Genomic DNA, 17,960 nt, shown 5'->3' with positions numbered 1-17,960 from the left:
TTTTCTTTTTTTTTTTTTAAGTATAAGACATTCAGTTGAACTGAATCTAGGTAAGCAATTTATGCTCACTGAATATATTAGATTGTGGAGTTTTTGTCTGCTACAGTTAAATGCACTTAAATTAGGTCCTAAAAATATTTTGATATACATACAGAAAAATAATTTTTCAAGGACAATTCACATTTTAAAGTACTTAAAGAACAAGTAAAATATGATGCCTACAGTATTTCCATTAGTTTTGTGCATTATTTAACAGTATAGACTCTTTTATATACTGATATATACATCTAGTCACACACATATCCCCATATACACACAGGTGAATTTCCACAAATTATCTAAACGCCATTATCCTTTTTCATTCTTTGTAGCAGAGGTGCAAAACACCTCTGGCTGGCTGGAAACAGAATGAAAGAAATAAATGCAGCAACCAAGAGTTCTAAAGTTTACACAGGAATCTTTTTTTAAACCAAATTTCACCCATACATATCTATTTATATCAACGCATACTATACTAAATGATGGCCAGTTGAGGTGGCAACCAACTTCTCTATCTACTAGGGAATATTTCAAGGGCTGAGATAGAACTGACACATGAAAGCAAATGCTACTTCTGTGTACAGTTTTCATATATATCAACAACCTTTCCATGTATTTTTTTCATCTCTCTAAACATTAATAATATTCAAAAACTATTATTGCCAGAATACCTACTTTTAAATGTTATGAATATGTAATAGGCATTTTTAGAGACTGAAAAAAATCACCATTTAAAACCCTGTAAAAGTTGATGTTGCTAAAATACATAATTTCAGGCATTTGATTATATTATCTTTCTGTGAAGGATTTAAATAGAAAAAAAAGAAAAGAAATCTATGCTTGGAGCTTGTGGTTTTATTTAAGGTGAAGGTGCCTCAGTCGATTCATTCTGTTACATAAACTTTAAGAATGTGTATTTTGGCCCGCTATCAGTATTAATCTTGACAAGTGTTCAACTCCCAAACAGGCTTCTAAAATGTGAGATGGTTTATTTTTCTACATATGTAAGAGTTTGGCCAACTATTATAAAAGCAAACCGAATTTCAAAGATTCCAAAAGTTACCAAATGGGTCAAAGATGTAGCTTGTTATAACAACTGGAAAGGCTACAACTATTACTCAAAACCATAAGATTATGAAGAGCTACCATTTTCTAGAGCTTGATAAACTGGCTACAAATACAGTGGGGGGGGGGGGGGGGGTTCTTCCTGAGTTTGTAGCATATATGTAAAATAAGGGGCTTAGACTACATGACCTCTGAGGTTCTTCCCAGCTCTAAAATTCCATTACCTCATGTCATCTCAAGTGCTACAATATATAATCTCGTTGATATGGGTATGCTTTCCAGGGAAGCAGCCCACAATCCAGCCATGCCTGTTCTATGCAGCTCAAGTCTAGGTTCTTCCATAAATTCACCAGAGAGACCCAATGGCAGTCATGGAATGAAAATAATTAATGCAACCCAATCCATTTCATTTTCATCTTCCTTAAATGGACGTGTAAAATATAATTTGTTTGATGATATGGGATCTGATAATCTGAAAATATCTAAGATACGGCTTCTTATCCAGTTGATAATAGAAGACCTATGACTTCAGGACAATTTCATTCATGGAGCGCAGAGACACCTCCACCTTGGGTCTAGGAGTGGTTACTGATGGGAGTTCAGCCCATCACTGAGAAACAAAACCTGGATTTCTACACACAAAGACCATGTCTGATCCATCCCCACAACTTCTCTCCTTATTCGTCCCAATTCTACTGATAAATTGTCACTATACTTTGACAAGGTCATCTGGTTCAAACCCTTCTAAGAATACAGTAATCATATTTTCCTCACTCAAAACTGGGACACAGAGTATGACAAAATATATTATTTTCTCAAACCTCATTGAAACATCCTTTCTTTTCCTGATATCGCTATTGTACAGAAAATCTCTAGAGGTATAGTTGCTGTACCTAGACAACAGGAGGGGTCAAAAAGAGTATTCCTCTCTCCCAGGAAGAAGAGGTGGTAGTACTTGATAACACAGGATCAAAGAGACTATTTAGAAATACAAATAAATGCTTTCTTCCAAAGTGGGAGAGATTTATAGATAACTTTATTCTATCAATCTGCTCATTTTCTGGGCCAAAAATTTCCAGGGCTAAGTACACTAAAATATATTGTTCTTTTGAAGAAATTTTGATCACTCTATTCTCTCTCTTTCTCTGTTTCTCTCTCTGTCTCTCTTTCTCTCTCTGTCTCTCACTCACACACACACACACACACACACACATTCAATGGACTTTCTTTATTCCATCATAGTCTTTTCCACTAATATGCCTTAAGTTCCTGAAGTGAAAGGCACAGAAAAAATACTGAGCATATGTTATCTGGCTTAAATAGGAAGGAAGAATCTATCTCTATACACAGATGGCTCATGGAAGGGGAAGGGAGTTAATAGTTGAACCTGCTCTGTTTTGGTTTGGTTTTTTATCTGCAAAATGGATAGAGGGAATACCTGTAGTGCCCAGTCTCTCTGACTCAAGGGGAAGAAGATTCTAGACAAAGTTTCTGTGCCCAGAGATTTGGAGCTAAAATTATCTTCAGTTCCTATCATGAATGAAGAAAAGGAGTAAAGATGCAAGAAGACTCGTAGATACTAATATGAGACAACACAGTATAGTAGAAGGTAGTAGGAAGTAGTCCCAGTTTTACCACCATTTGTGTAACCTTAGACAAGTTGACCTACTAGCTGGCTCTTGGTTTTCATCTTTAAGGTTCCTTCCAACTCTAAGACTCAAAAATCTGTTTTTCTTGTCATCACCAAACTATCGTGGGTAAGTGTCTTTTTGCTTCTTAATTTGGAATTTTCTCCTTAGTTTGAAAATACCTTTTCTGGACCTATATGAACTGATTCCGAGTGAGGAGAGCAGAACCAGGAGAAAGCTGTGCACAGTAACAACCACAATGTTCAAGGATTGATTTTTATAGACAGCCCTTTTCAGCAATGCAAGGACCTGAAACAATTCCAAAAGACACATGAAGGAAAATGCCAGCCACATCCAGAGAAAGAACTATGGAATCAGAATACAGAACAAACTATTTTCTTTTTTGTTTTATTTTGTTGGTTTTTTTTCTTTCTCATGGTTTTTCCCATTCGTAATAATTCTTCTACGTAACATGACTAACATGAAAATGTGTTTAAGAGGAATGTATGTGTAGAGCCCACATAAGATTGCAAGCCATCTTGGGGAGAGAAGTGGAGAAAATTTTAAACTTATGGAAGTGAATGTTGAAAACTAAAAATAAATAATTTAATTAAAAAATAAAAGAATCTGCAAATAAAGGTAGAAATAGATTCAGATTTAACATGAAGAAAAGATAGAAAATAAATTGATTTTCTTAGTCATAAGATAAAAAGAAAATACATTTTCTGGAGCTGGTGTATGTGAAGCCCTGGAAATCAATGATGGGACTGACCAAATATCTTTTCCAGTGCTACTACTCTGAACTCATTTTCAAAGTTGAAAAGGGTGAACACTGAAACCTCTCCTGTAATACTTACTTTCTTTTCCCCAAGAAGTGAAATGAACACTAGATTTGAAGTTGAAGGTCCTGGTTTTTAAATCCCATTTCTGCCACTTCTTTGCTGACCTTGGGTTATTTGGGTGGGGTCGGGTCAAACTCAAATAGAATTGAAGGCTATGTAAGAATCCTATAGGCAGCATATGGACTTACTTTTGAAGTGTGATCTTTTCTATGTTTTATTGCATTTTTGCTTATTTTGTCAAATACTTCCCAATTACATTTTAATCTAGTTTGGCTGCAAAATGGAGTGTTGTGGACCATGTATTTGACCCCTTTGCCTTAGGCAAGTCAAAGAGAAGAGATACACTCCATGACCTCTTCCTCCTTTAAATCTGCTGACTCTATTCAATGTTCCTATAGATGAATAGGAAGATACAGAGATAAGTGGAAATGAATGGGATGGGGAGAAGAGTAACTCACAAGAAGGTATCTTTAGAATACCTCAACATTACCATTTTAAACAGCTAAATATTGATCAAAATTCCCAGCAGAAGTAATTCCCATTCCATTACTGCACAGAGAGAAACCCTCAATTCAAGTTATTGGCCTATTCTCAATAAATGTTCTCAATAAGCTGCCTTCTAATGAAACTTTATCAATTGAAGAACTTTCACTGTTTACTTTGAGATATATATTTGAGAATTTAAATTCTCACAATAGCACCTTAGTATGCATTCAGTATTAATAAATGACAAACTCTAGTACGTGCCCCCATTATAATAAAATTTATCATAGCACAAACTGTGATATATGTACCACAAAGTGTATAACCCAGAACATATGGTGTAAAACAATTAGTTTGTGATATGAATGAAAATAGAATGTAGTCTCCTTGAGAACAGGCATGCTTGTATTTGTATGGGCAGTGCTTAGCATAGTGCCTTGCATATGGCAGTCACTTAATAATTGCTTTTTGGCCATTTAAACGGGTGCTGTCTTGCTTTCTAACACTAGTGTTACATTAAAAAAAAAGGAGTTCTGACATTTTGTAAAAGTTTGAATTGAATTGGAGATTGGAATAAATATTTAATTTTGACTAAGAAATGGTTGGTGGCACGTAAAATCAAATGTTAATCTGGTTTTGTAGGTGACAGAACTGATCACATATGAACTTGAAAGGAATCGTCTGCTAAGCATTAAGTATTATTTGAATGACTGATTTTACTATTATCCACTATCAGTGCTACTGTTCTGTGACTGAAACATAACATCACAATTCTACAGTGTTAGAAAATGGGGTTTTTATTCTGTCAGACTTCGAATGCTGGAACATTATATAATTCCCAAATTCCCTTCAGTTTTCCTGCTTATCTCTATTCATTGATTAATAACTGAAAGATCCTCATTTTACATACTGTATTTTCTCTGTATTTTGCAAACAATACAGATTATGCTTTTCCCCTCAACCTCCTCCCTGTGTAGTGCTTTATCCAAGGAATGCTGCCAACATGTATGCACACAGAACAGGACAGAAACTCTCAGTGTATTCTGAACCAAGGACTATAGGGGGTGTGACAGTGTTGGAAAGAAACAGTCTTAAATTCCCCCTACCCTAAAGAAAGGAGATGAAATTTCCCAAGAAATGAAAAGTAAGGAAGTTGTGCTGGTAGAGAGGGCAGGGGAGAAGATGTGAGGTCCTCTGGGACAGAGGGAGAGGAGACAGCTATGCTGGGACGCTGCCCAGTGTTGTTACTGCTCCTACTGCTGCCACCCCAACCCAGGAGGGAAGCTTTGGAAAAGACTCTAGTGGAACTATGCAGAAGCCACATGAAGCGTGATGGGTGCAGCTGCTCCTGTTCCCTGAGAACAAAACTATTGACTGTCCCTTACCTTGCCCTGCACTTATATTTCCAGTCTTCATTTCTTTAAGAGTGGCATGTTGCATGTTTTCAAAATAAACTAATTATTTTATGTGTGTGTGTGAATCTGGCAAGGATTAAATAGAGATGAGAGGAAGTCCAAGGTCAGGACAGAGAGACAGAGAGAGAGACATAGAGGGAGAGAGAAAGAGAGAGAGAAAGAGAGAGAGAGACAGAGAGAGAGAGAGAAAGAGAGAGAGAGAGAGAGAGAGAGAGAGAGAGAGAGAGAGAGAGAGAGAGAGAGAGAGAAAGAATCTTTAACTTCTTGTCAATTTGCTGGGAATTCCAGAGCTTGGATCCATCTGAATAAAGGATTTTGACATATATTTCCACAAAAGCACTATAAATTAATCCATAACATTCTGGAGCCAGTAGGGTGAGACAGTAGTTATGTGGTGAGAGGAGATTTGATAAATGGGCATAAGTCAGCCTTGTGTATCTGAAGCAGTGGCTGAGCACCTTTCCTTCCTATTTATGGTCTCTCCCAGAGTAAATTTAAAGAATCCTGTCTTGTTTGTCTTTTCCATTAGTGCATGTGAATGACTGAACACCCAAGTGAGCAGGTAGAAGGAGGGGTATATGAGGAAAGGAAGATGAGGTGGTCACCAGTTGCCTTTAGAAAATAAGATTGATTTATTTCAGAGAAATACAGGATATTAGAGGAAGGAACCTGAGAGATCATTTTACAGATGATCAATTTGAGACTCCTACATAACTTGTCCAAGGTCATATATAGTTAGTTATACCTTCACACCATATCATCAAGGTAAACCACCAACAGATGTGCAGCCTTGTTATTTCTCGGTATAATTTTCTGTCAACTTCACACAAGGTCAAAGTCTTTTCTTTTCTTTTTTCTTTTTGGAGGGGGGAAAGTAGGGCAGTTGGGGTAAAGTGACTTGCCCAAGGTCACATGGCTAGTTTTCTGTTAAGTGTCTGAGGCTGGATTTGAACTCAGGTCCTCCTGACTCTAGGACTGGTGGTCTTTTCACTGTGCCACCTAGCCTCCCCGCCCAGTACCTTTTCTTTTAGAAAGAACAAAGCAAACTGTTCAGGAACTATATTAATTACAGTCACAGATCAGCTGTTGCTCTCAAAGGAGGATCTATGGGTAATTCATAGACCCACATCCCTAAGCTAATTTGTTTCTAGACCAGAGGTTCTTAACTTGGGGTGTTTGAAATTGTGGTAGTTTTTTAAAGATATATTTTGATAATTATATTTAAATATAATTAATTTCCTTTCTAATACTATGTACTTTATTTTATTCATTTAAAAACATTATGAGAAGTGATCCATAGGCTGCACCAGACTGTCAAAGTGGACCATAACACACACAAAAAAAGGTTAAGAACTCCTGCACTAGAACATCACGGATCCCACTAAATGAACTTCTATATTTTTTCCAGACAGTCAATTAGAGAACCAGTATAGTATAGTGCATAGTGACTTGGAATCAGGAAGACCTTGGGTTCAAATCCTGTTTTTCTGAGTCTCAATTTCCTCATTTGTAAAAAGGAGACAATAATACCTCTAATACCCACATAAGAAGCTTATTTTGAGGCTCACTTAAATGTATGTAAAGTACTTTACAAATTTTAATCAATTATTATTAACTATGAGCAGAAGGGAAAAGGGGGTCAGACAGCTTGTTTTTCTGCTCCTAGTCTATGGCAACTGAAGTTCAGCAATATGAAGCCAAGTCTCCCGTGTGGCAGGTGACCGCTCGTGGAAGGAATGGTGAAGGAATGAAGGGAGGGAAAAGAGACATGTAAGAAATGGTCAGAGAAAAGAGCAAAGGATTTAGGGCTAGAAGGACACTTTGAAGACAACTACTCTAGTCCCCTCACTTTACAGATGAAGAAGCTAGGAGCCAGAGAAGAGAAATAACTTGCCCTGGGTCACATAGCTGGTACAGAGCAAAGCTGGGGTTCTAACCCAAGCATGCAGACCCCAGATCTACTCATTTTTCCAATATCTCTTTAGTGTCAAAAGACTCCCGAGGATAAGCAGTGTGACAGTGTCCTAATCCTCCCATGATGGCTAAAGGGAACCAGAGGTGATGGGGTGAGGGCTTGGGGGGAGGTAACTGCTGGCGATATACCTGCTTCTGTCGACAATGTATATCCAATTTTCAGACAAAATGATCAGCTGCTATTCAAAGTCCATCTAGAATTATAAATAATTTAGAGCTAGAAGAGACTTTAAGAGATGATCTATTCTAACTCCTCACTATATAGCTAAGGAAACTGAGGCTTAGATTGGGAATTATTGGCCCAAAGTCACGGCCAAGACTAGCACCCAGCTCTCTTTAATTTTCCCTATCCTTTTTAGTTCTCCATTCTAATCACACTTTTGGGGAAGCAATTAATTCTCACCTCCCTTTGGAAAGTAATTATCAAAATGCTGAAAAAAAAACAAAAGAGCTTCCCCTTGACCAATCTCCATCCCCCCACGCCCAACCTGTTCCACCCAACACTCTGAGGGACGTTCCGTTGACAAAGGAAAGAGCCTGTCCATCCCAACTACATCTATTCACCAGTGATGTCTATAAAGCATCCTCATGCAAAAATATACAGCAATAATATACAGGATTCATTGGGCAAAAGTTATGAGTGGATATTTCAGGATCACGGTGTGCAAAGAGAAGGGATTGTAGCTTTAGTGAGCTCCCTCTGTGAAAGCTGAAATCTGCTTAAGCCACAGTGTCTGCAGACTCCAAAGTGTTATTAATTTCCTTCATTGGGTGCTAGCTAAGATCTCTGTAAATAAAAGCATAACCCTGTAACACCAAGAGAGCTGTGGACAGATGATAAAAAACAGTTGCTTTCTTTTACTTTACCTTAGCAAGTAAAAAGTCCTACCCTTTAGAAGCAATCTATTCTGGATCAAGTCAGATGCCCTCACTGAACACCCAAGGCTGTTATCATCTTAACCCACTACAGGCATATGCCCATGATAAAGTGCTAGTGTCTGCAATAAAGCCCATTTTGTGACCCCTAGAAGCTGGTGAAGAAAGAAAGGGTCACTTGGAGGTCAGTTAATTAAAGACAACTTAGAAGTTACAATAGAATTCCTTAGGTGGGATACATACACACACATACATCCTATAAACCACAATATCATACATTACTACTGATACAAAAAAAAAAGAGCAAACCAGGGGAATACTATTCACATGATCTCATTTGGAAGTCTCCTTACCTCATACATCCCTTCCTTCCCTTCACCAGCTTTAAAACAAAAACATAAAATTAGAAAAACAAACCCAAATCCAGCCTCAAATGCCATTTTCCATATGGTCCTTGATAAAACCATTTCCCCTAGTATCTGGAGAAAGTGTTCTACCCCATATCCCAGGCAGCTAAGGGTCTTTCTTGCATGTTTCTGATCCAATCCAACGGTCACATTGGGTGAGTACCAGCCTGAAAAAAGGCTCACTAAGACACTGGTGTGAGATTATGGCCTCAAATTGTACGTGGCCCAGAAACTGTGTCTTTCTCAACTTAAATCATATTGCAAGCCAGTAACATGTCCTCCACAAGGATGACTGTGCCAGTGAAGCTGTAATGACTGCTGTGCTGAGGGTGAGTTACTGTTGTTGTCGTTGTTTGTCCTTTATTCTCAAAGACAGCCATGATGTCAGGGAGGTGATAGCATAATACACAAGTGAGTTGGATTTAAGGGAGGCAGCCTTGTACAGTCACCAGTCTCACTCTCTCCCCTGCAGCCATTTGGGTCCAGTGGCAAAAATAGGTCAGGATGACTGGAGATGATCTCAGAAGCAGTGGGTGAGGGGAACAAGACAAAGAAAGACAATTCTTTTAAGCTTATAGGTTTTAAGAAGAAAGGACTTTGGGTAGTAAAAGTTTTAAAAGCAAGTAAAAACTTGCTGTAAACTAGTACCAATCGCCAATCGGGCAACTGGGGATCACTGCTCTGGAGCTTTCTCATTCATTTATGGCCTGTGGCTCCAATCCATTCTGGCCCAGCAAACAGACTCTTTCTAATTCAACACAGTCTTTACCTCCAAGAGGTGGCTGGGCAGGTGCCCCACTCAAAACCAGCAAAGAGCCTGCTTCCAAGAGCCCTGAGCAAGAATCCTTTGATATGCTCAGAGTTAAAGGCCTCATCTCAGACTTAGCTTTATCTAGGGTGAGCCCCAGCACACTGATTTTTCAAGCCTTAGGATAGTCAGGGAAATGTTATTGAGATTGAGATTTTTTTCTGCCCCTTTTTTTCTTGTTGCTCCCTTCCCCCTACAATCACAGGGAGTTTCCTTCAACAGTGAAATCACCTCCAAAAAACAAACCCCCAAAATTTGTGCTATTCAGCAGGGTAATATGGGAGAGTTATTCGCATGCCTTAAAATGTCAAAAAGAGAGGGGAGGAAGAAAACACATCATGATAAAGGCCTTGTGTATGAAGCATTGCTGTTCTTTACCAACTCCAAAATTCGAATCCACTGTGGGGCCATGGGAGCTCGTCACTGAACCCATATCTTGAGGGCTTCCCAAGTAACTTTTGGACTATCAACTATCAACCCAAAGTATATTTGATCTTAATCAAACTCCTGATATTCAGGAAAACCCCTTCAGCTTGGCACTCACCCAACCTGACCTGATTCAGAGTTGCTTTGAGGTTGGATTAGATTGGAAATATGCAAGAAAGACCCTTAGCTCTCTGGGACATAGGGTCAAACACTGGTAGAGATAGCAGGGGAAATGGTTTTATCGAGAACCATACAGCAAATAGCTTTTGAAGCTGGATGTGGGTTTGCTTTTCTTCCTCCTAGGAGCACTAATGTTGCTACTAAACACTAAAGACCTATTATCATCTTCTGCAGCACAATTCTTATAAAGGTGAAGACAGAGACCTCATACTAAACCTATATGGTTTTTTGGTCTACAGTATAAGAATCATAACTTTGGGAACAGAGAGAGGTAGAATGAAACCCCATTCCCTCCACCTCCCAGGATGCAGAATCCTTTTTGGATAGGAAGTTAGTCTGTTTATTTAACTTAACAAGGGAGGAAAGACAGTTTTGTTTTTTGTTGTTTTAAAAGAACTAAAGTATAGTAATGAAAAAATCTAACTCTTGAAGACCTGAGAGATGCAGACTAATCTTATGGGAATGTTTAGGAATTTGTAGCACTTAAATGCAAACATGCTTATTAGTCTGTGCAAAAAAACAAAAGTTTTCAATTAATTTAATTCAACAGGCATTTAACAAGCACCTACTACATACCGGGCGCTCTATTAGGTGCTGGTTTTAAAATGACAAAAATAAGAACAAAACCATTTATTAAACTGCAAGCAAGTCAGTCTCAAAGTAAAAAGGATGTAAATTTCCTAAATTGAGAGAAAACTGGTAATTTGTGAATAACACTACTATCCTGGTTTCATCTAAGTTTAGTCCTAACTGAGTCATTCACCCATGTGAAGGTGGGGGAAAAAATCACTGCAAATATGAGCAGGAAGAAAAGAGATAACCCGAGAATATGTTTCATCTCAAAGAATATGAGTTTAGGAGACCAGAGTGGAAGAGAAAGCTGAGGAGACTGGAAGCAAACTTTAGGGTTTCCCCCAAGCTACCTACATTCACCTATAAATCCATCACTTGTAAAGAGAACAAGGCCAGGAGATGCTCTCCACAGATGGGTGCTGACAAGTTCTTAACATCGTCCTTATCCATCTATAAAATATTGTCGAGAAGATTATACTAGTAAACAACACCAATAATAACATCTAGACTTTGGGTAGCACTTAGCATCTAGAAGATACTTACTATATAGACACTTGCAGAGAGAGGGGAAGGAAGGAGGGTGGTAAGGACTATCTTTTGTTTTTCATTTTATTCTGATTCCATTACTGGAATCTACAGTGGGTGATTCAGCACATCCAAAGGGAGCACAAGATGCTTCCCACTGGAAGCATCAACATTCAACATTTAGCTTATTTAAGATAATGGGGAAAAACAGAGTAATAAAGAAGAGCTGAACAAAGCAGGTCAACGCAACTCCACATGAATATTTTTAAATAAATGATAGTTTATCCTATCACAACACCATGGACTTTCAAGAATTTTAGGTTTAGTAAAATATAGCAATATCGAAAGTAGGATCATAAACAAGCTGGTATGGACCTCATGGGCCATCTATTCCCAACTCCTCATTTTACAGATGAGGAAACTTAGGCCCAGGGAGGTTGAGTCATTTGCCCAAGGTCCCATGGGTAGCAGGTGTCAGAGGTGAAATTTGAGCCAGGTCCTCTGATAAGTACAAAAGCATGAATTTTATAAGTCTATTTAGAGATCTGATTTCAAACAATTCCTCAACAACATTGAAAAATATAAACTAAAGATACTTTAAACTATGTTTTTTGTCAACAGGTGATCAACATATGCATGCCTGGAGTGAAACTGGGTTTAACCTTGCTCCATTGAATGTTTCTAACTAAAGATTGTATCTCAGGTTCAAAAAATACTTATGTCTCTTGTTTCTGATACAAAATTCTACACACTAGCTTTAATAAATAAATAATAAAATGTTTCTTAAAAGTATGAAATGTAAACTTTGTTGTTCTTCCAACATAGTATAATTTTTTAATTGCTTGAAACACAATAGTGCCCTTACAGGAAATCACACTACAACGTACAGTCTACACCATATTGTACCTATCACTTAAAAAGATTTCTCCACAATCCTAATGTACATCTATAAGACCCATATCAGAAAGAACACCACTGAATATAGGAAAGACACAAGTCACTACCAGAGAGAACATGCAAGAACCATACAGCCTACAGAGATCAGGGTTTACACGAACTCTAACTAACCAACATGCGAACACAAACAGCCCACCCCTTTCAACTAGCAAACCAAGTTATTGCCTAAATACCAACCTACTGCTGGCATTTAAGCAAGAGAGCAAAGAACTCAACAGAATAATTCTTTAGCTTCACAACTTAGCACTCAGGCATTTACTCTTTATTCTGGGTACATATCACCTTCCATTACTGGGAGTTTGGGTCTCTGTACCAGGTGCAGGATGGAGAATCTCTATGGATCTGTTTTCCTCTCAACATGTGGAATAGGTATGCCTGTGATTCCTCTCACCCAATAACAGAATGGGTTTTCTCCACTTTGTTCTACTCCATTCTTTCTTTTTGGTCACATTTCCTTTTCAGACCTTAGGAAAGATGCCTGGCAATCAACACATGTTTCTTGGTAAGGACGCCAAAAACAGCAATTTTTCATCACATTCAAAGTCAGACACATTCAAACACATAACAGGCTTATGACTGGTCATCGGTAGATTGCCTTTGTCATGAAAAAAATGCTACAATTTCTCTGGGTCAGTTTGGGTCTTTTTCCAGCACTGCTGGCCATTACAGTACAATCAGTGTTCACACATTGTAGGGAGTGGTTTTGTTAAATTTGTAGTGAGGATTATCAAAAAGACCGCTTTCAAACATGCTAAGAATCTCTTCCCCTGACCACTTGACAGCTAAATAATTTATTTTTAACCATTAATCGCTGTTATATCTATTCCCCTCAAACCACACTATTAAGAAAACAACAGCAGAATTCTTCAGCTCAACCAGCTCTTAAAGGCCCAATTCTGTGGCATGTTCAGAAGACCATCTATGCTAAATGATCCCACATCAGCATTCCAAATGAGAACTGTGCAGACCTTATCCTAAAGGCAATGGAGATCTCATGCCCCTAGAATGTATCTGCTCACAGTTTGTCTCTAAACCAGTGATAAGGGACTAAAATCATTGTCAAAGAGCCTATATGGGGGCTACAAGGAGGCAGACATTGGAAGAGTTACATAAAATCTTCAAAAATAGAGATGTTGCATTATTGAATCAACTATACAGTAAAGAGAATGGGTGGAGCCAACCACAGGAGAGGTCAGACTTTTGACAGGAATCTGTTTTGGCTCTAGCTAGCTCTAGATATAGGATTTCAGAAACCCTAGAAACTAGAGTAAAAGCCTACATGTGAAAACACAGATTTGCCTCACAGATTAGAATTGGTCATTTTGGGAAGGATTGTCAAAAGGTGATCTTGGGAGCCCAGGGAGCCCCTCACCCCTAATTTAACCCCATTGCTTTACAGATGAATGAATCGCAGTGGCTACATAGAAAAAATAATACCAAATTACAGATAATTTCTGCAGGGCTCTGGTGCTGGGATGAGAAGGCTATGGTGGGAGCCCTGCCCCACTATGGCTCATCAAAGAGCTGCAGATCCAGTCGGACGACTATCTCCCCTGTTGGAACTTCGTGTAGAAGGAGGCATTTGGTAACTGGCCCTTTTGAACCCTGGTCTTTCTTGATGTCTGCCACACGGATTTCTGTCCGGCCCAAAAAATCTAAAATGAAAAAAGAAAAAAAAAGTGAGAGAACTTTTCACTATTTTCCAATGTTAATATGTGACCCCCCCCCCAAAAAAATCTTCCTGATTTTACTTTTCTTAACACTTTAGAATTTCGAAGGGCTCCATGCCTTAATTTCCTTATTCATAAAATGAATATATTATCACTGGCCCTCCTTGCTTCCCAGAGTCACTGAAAATGAGTGAGGTAATACATTGGAAAGTGAGAATGTCTATTCAAAGTAACAGGCATTTAATAAGGCCTAATAAGTGCCAGGCACTGTGACAGGTGATTTATGAATATTAAAATTATCTGATTTGATCCTCACAACAACTCTGTGAGGTAGTTGCTGTTATTTACCCCATTTTGCAGTTGAGAAAAATCAAGGTAGACAGAGATTAAATGACAGGCCAAGTGTTATACAGTTAGTGTCTGAGGCTGGATTTGAACTCAGGTCTTCCTGTCTCCAGGCCCAGCTCTCTAAATACTGTGCCACCCAGCTGTCTTAGACATTCAGTTCAAATGGGAGTTCACTATAAGAAATACTCTTCTTTCAAATCTCCTTTGTAAGAGTTGGGAATCTGTCAACTGGACAGGAAGGGAGTATTTCTTCCCAGAAGTGAATTACAGAGGAAAGCCTTTGATATAAGCATTACACCAGAAAGACACACTTGTATGCCAATAAGAATGTTAATGAGGGGGCGGCCAGGTGGCTCAGCCAGTAAGAGCACCAGCTCCAGTGTTGGGATGACCTGAGGATCAAATCCGGGCTCCGATACTTAGCACCACACCCAGAAATAACTGGCCGTGTAACCTTGAGCAAGTTACTTAACCCCAATTGCTTTAAAAAAAAAAAAAAGAATATTAATGAGGCTATGCTTTTTCATGAACTCTTAGCTGCAACCTCCAACTCCACCAATTGTAATAAGAATTTGACATGCTTTATTCTGAAGAGTATAAAAGAGAGGGAGCCTTTTGCCAGGATAATGTCACAGCATTATCAAACAGGGAGACAGTTTCAGGGTCCAGCAGGATGGTGGACTAGACAGTCTCTCTGATCCTCATGACCTCTCAAAGCTCTTCAAATAGAAATTATGTGTAAAAGATAAATCAACTTCAACTATCTTCATGATATAAACCCAAAAGAAAGATTTTAAAACTTCATGAATTGATGCATACACTGACCTTTCTCACCACCCACCAAGCTACTGACAGTAAGACTACTCTAGCCAATGGGCCTATGAGCTTGCAACAAAACCCAATCCCACCCCCCAGTCCTCCCTTCCCTCTTTCCACTGCTGTGGAGATTTGGGCTCCAGACTGCAGAAGTTTACTGGGACCTCACTGGCAAGTGGTGTGGCAGGTTCTGTGCCACAAAAGATTTCTGCAAGAGAGAGGAGGAATGGAGGGAAAGGACCAGGACACCTATCTGAGCTCAACCTCACACCCTCCTCACTCCACTTCCCAGAGCCTCAGAGATCCAAACTCCCAATGATAGAAACCATCTGTGGATGCAGTGTCATCCCTCTGAACTTCTAGACCAGAGAACTGAGGAACAGAGGGAATGAGACAGGACACCATTGTGGGGCCGGAAGGAAGCTATCTGGCATTCCACTAATCTTGAGAAAATGAGCCCAGCATCAAGCTACATCCAGTTCTGTCTACCCAAAAGCCACTCGGGGCAGAGACCTAGTCTGGTGGACTCTGAGTTGCCCAGTGTAAGAAGAGACTGAAATGGTTTCAGATACAGCTCCCTGGGAAACCACTATCAAAGGGGAGGGAATGAGAAGGTGAACAATGGGGAAAATAAGGGGGAAAAGACTAAAACTGCCAAAGGTCTCAGGAAGAAGAAAACTCAGATATCTTGACCATAAGGAGGTGAATCAAGAGGGAAACCCTTAACAGCAGAAGGAAATATGACCTTCACAGTAAATGAGTGGAAATGTCTATGAACAAACACTACAAAACAAAGGAAAATGATTAAACATTTGATGAAACAGAGGATCCTGTGGAATTTGAGAAGAATATGGAACTATAATACACTGTTACTGAGGAGCCTAAAAGAGAAATGAGGATTATGAGAGTAGAATTTATGTCCTTCACAGGAAAAATAATAGGCAGAAGAGAAAAACTTGAATCTGTGATAACAAATCTCACCAAAGGAACAAAAGAAAGAACATAATTAGGGATATAGAAGTAAAGGATACTCTCAAAGAAGAGAAGCAAAAACAATAATATTAAAAGAAAACATTTTCTAACCAAGCAAAATATACTAATTTCAAAAACAGGATATGTAGAGACAATCTAAGGATGATAGTGTCCCAGAAGAAAAAAAATCTGAACTATAATGCAAGAAATAATAATTTTCTGCCCAGAACTTCGGGATACAGAAAATGAAATAATTATTAAAAGAATCTCTAGGGGCAGCTAGGTAGCGCAGTGAATAGAGCACCGGCCCTGGAGCCAGGAGGACCTGAGTTCAAATCCGACCTCAGACACATAACACAGAAAACTAGCCGTGTGGCCTTGGGCAAGTCACTTAACCCCAACTGTCCTCCAAAAAAAAAAAAAAGAATCTCTAAATCACCTCCAGAAAAATACAAAAACTCAAGACTGCAAACTCCAAGACACATAGTGGTTAAATTTAACAATTCATTTCAGAAACATATATTACAAGAGGCTAGGAGGAGGAACTTCATATACAAAGGAAAGGGAATTTGAATACCACAACACTGTTCTGCACCCACTGGAAAATGCAGGAGGGAGTGGAAGAAGGCATTCCAAAGAGTAATGAAGTTTAGGATATAGCCCAGGGTGACTTACCCTGCAAATCTGAACTTTAACATAAATGAATATAAATGGGCATTCAATAATATAGAGGTATTTGAAACCTACTTAAAAAGAAAAGCAGTCCTGAAGACATTATTTGCTTCTTGAACACCCCAGGCAATAGAATTGCAAGAGTGGTGAACAAATACTGTAGCCAAAGATAGCAATAACAACAGAGTAACAGTAGAAAGTAGTAAGAGATTTCCTTCTAAATGTGCACAAAGAGTCAGGGATGAAGCAAAAATCTGGTGGAGGTAAGAGTGAAGAGGCCAGCTTGGGACATCATGGATGAAAACTTGTAATACCCTACAGGTGAACTAATGTTTTGTGTAGGACTACATTACAAAATGGGAGGGTACATGAAAGGAGAAAAGCAGCAGGAGGGGAGAGAAGGGAGTGTTTAATATGCTCAAGTCAAATTGAGGGCTAGGAATGAGGGGAAGGTGATCCTTGTGGTTTCTCAGGAAGAAAAGAACCTTCAGGGGAACGGGTAACAAGGAAGGGAGAAAAAAGAGGATGGCCTTGTTTTGGTAGTGGGAAGGGATTCCCCTGCTGAATGCTCCTAAGGGTGAAGAGAGATGTTCTGTGAAGCAAGATGAAGACCTTGTTCTGGGCACTGTCTGAGATATCTCGTGCTTGAAAAGACCAGTCATCCTACCTTGGGAGGAGGGTAATGAGAATTCCTGGGGGCACCTGGGAGAGGAAGAGGAAGAGGAGAAAGAAGAGGAAGAGGAGGAGGAGAAGGAGGAAGAGGAGGAGGAAGAGCAGGAGGAGGAGGTAACCAGGGAGAAGATAAAGATTAGTGATGGGCTGTATAATCAGGAACTTTGGGGACTGAGGAGAGGGGGAAGTGTATACTATCATGCAGCAGAAATTAGCATTGTTCTGTCACCTGCAGGAACTAACATTGTTTTGGGAATGAGGCACCATGGAAAAGTAGCTGAAACCACCTGGAGCTGAGAATGGACACCTCTGAAGCTTTGATTCTATGAGGAATAGAGAGAATAGAGACTAGATGGTGTAAGGGTTATGGGATTTAAAGATCTTCCATGCCCCGTTGGACTTGCTGACGTAGCAGGAAGGGGCGGAGCAAGAGGAAGCAGAAGCCAAGCTAGCGTTCCTGCGGTGGCTGGCAGTGGTGGTGACGGCGGCAGCAGCAGAGGCAGTGGCAGCGCGAAGCCCTTTTTTTGAGTTAGGACTGCTAAGGACTTTCTGCTAAGGACTCCTGCTGAGGACTGCCAGGGGCCAGAGCTGCTGGGAGCGCGCTTCCAGGAC

At 39.4% G+C, this 17,960-nt stretch overlaps 1 protein-coding gene across 1 annotated transcript in view; it reads right to left on the bottom strand.

Moving 5' to 3' along the window:
- The window catches only part of ITSN1 (intersectin 1), a 327,970-nt gene continuing 310,010 nt past the window's right edge, over positions 1 to 17,960 (bottom strand). Inside the window, exon 39 of the mRNA XM_069074954.1 lies at positions 1 to 13,853. Within this exon, the coding sequence (XP_068931055.1) occupies positions 13,705 to 13,853 (149 nt within the window). The 3' untranslated portion in view covers positions 1 to 13,704. The remainder of the gene's footprint in view (positions 13,854 to 17,960) is intronic.

This window comes from Petaurus breviceps, unplaced genomic scaffold (genome assembly GCF_028583685.1).
Source record: "Petaurus breviceps papuanus isolate PSGF00001 unplaced genomic scaffold, PetGlider_PUasm1.0 90897, whole genome shotgun sequence".
Classification (NCBI taxonomy): domain Eukaryota; kingdom Metazoa; phylum Chordata; class Mammalia; order Diprotodontia; family Petauridae; genus Petaurus; species Petaurus breviceps.
Note: the sequence above shows the minus strand (reverse complement) of the source record. Positions and strands in the feature narration are given on the sequence as shown.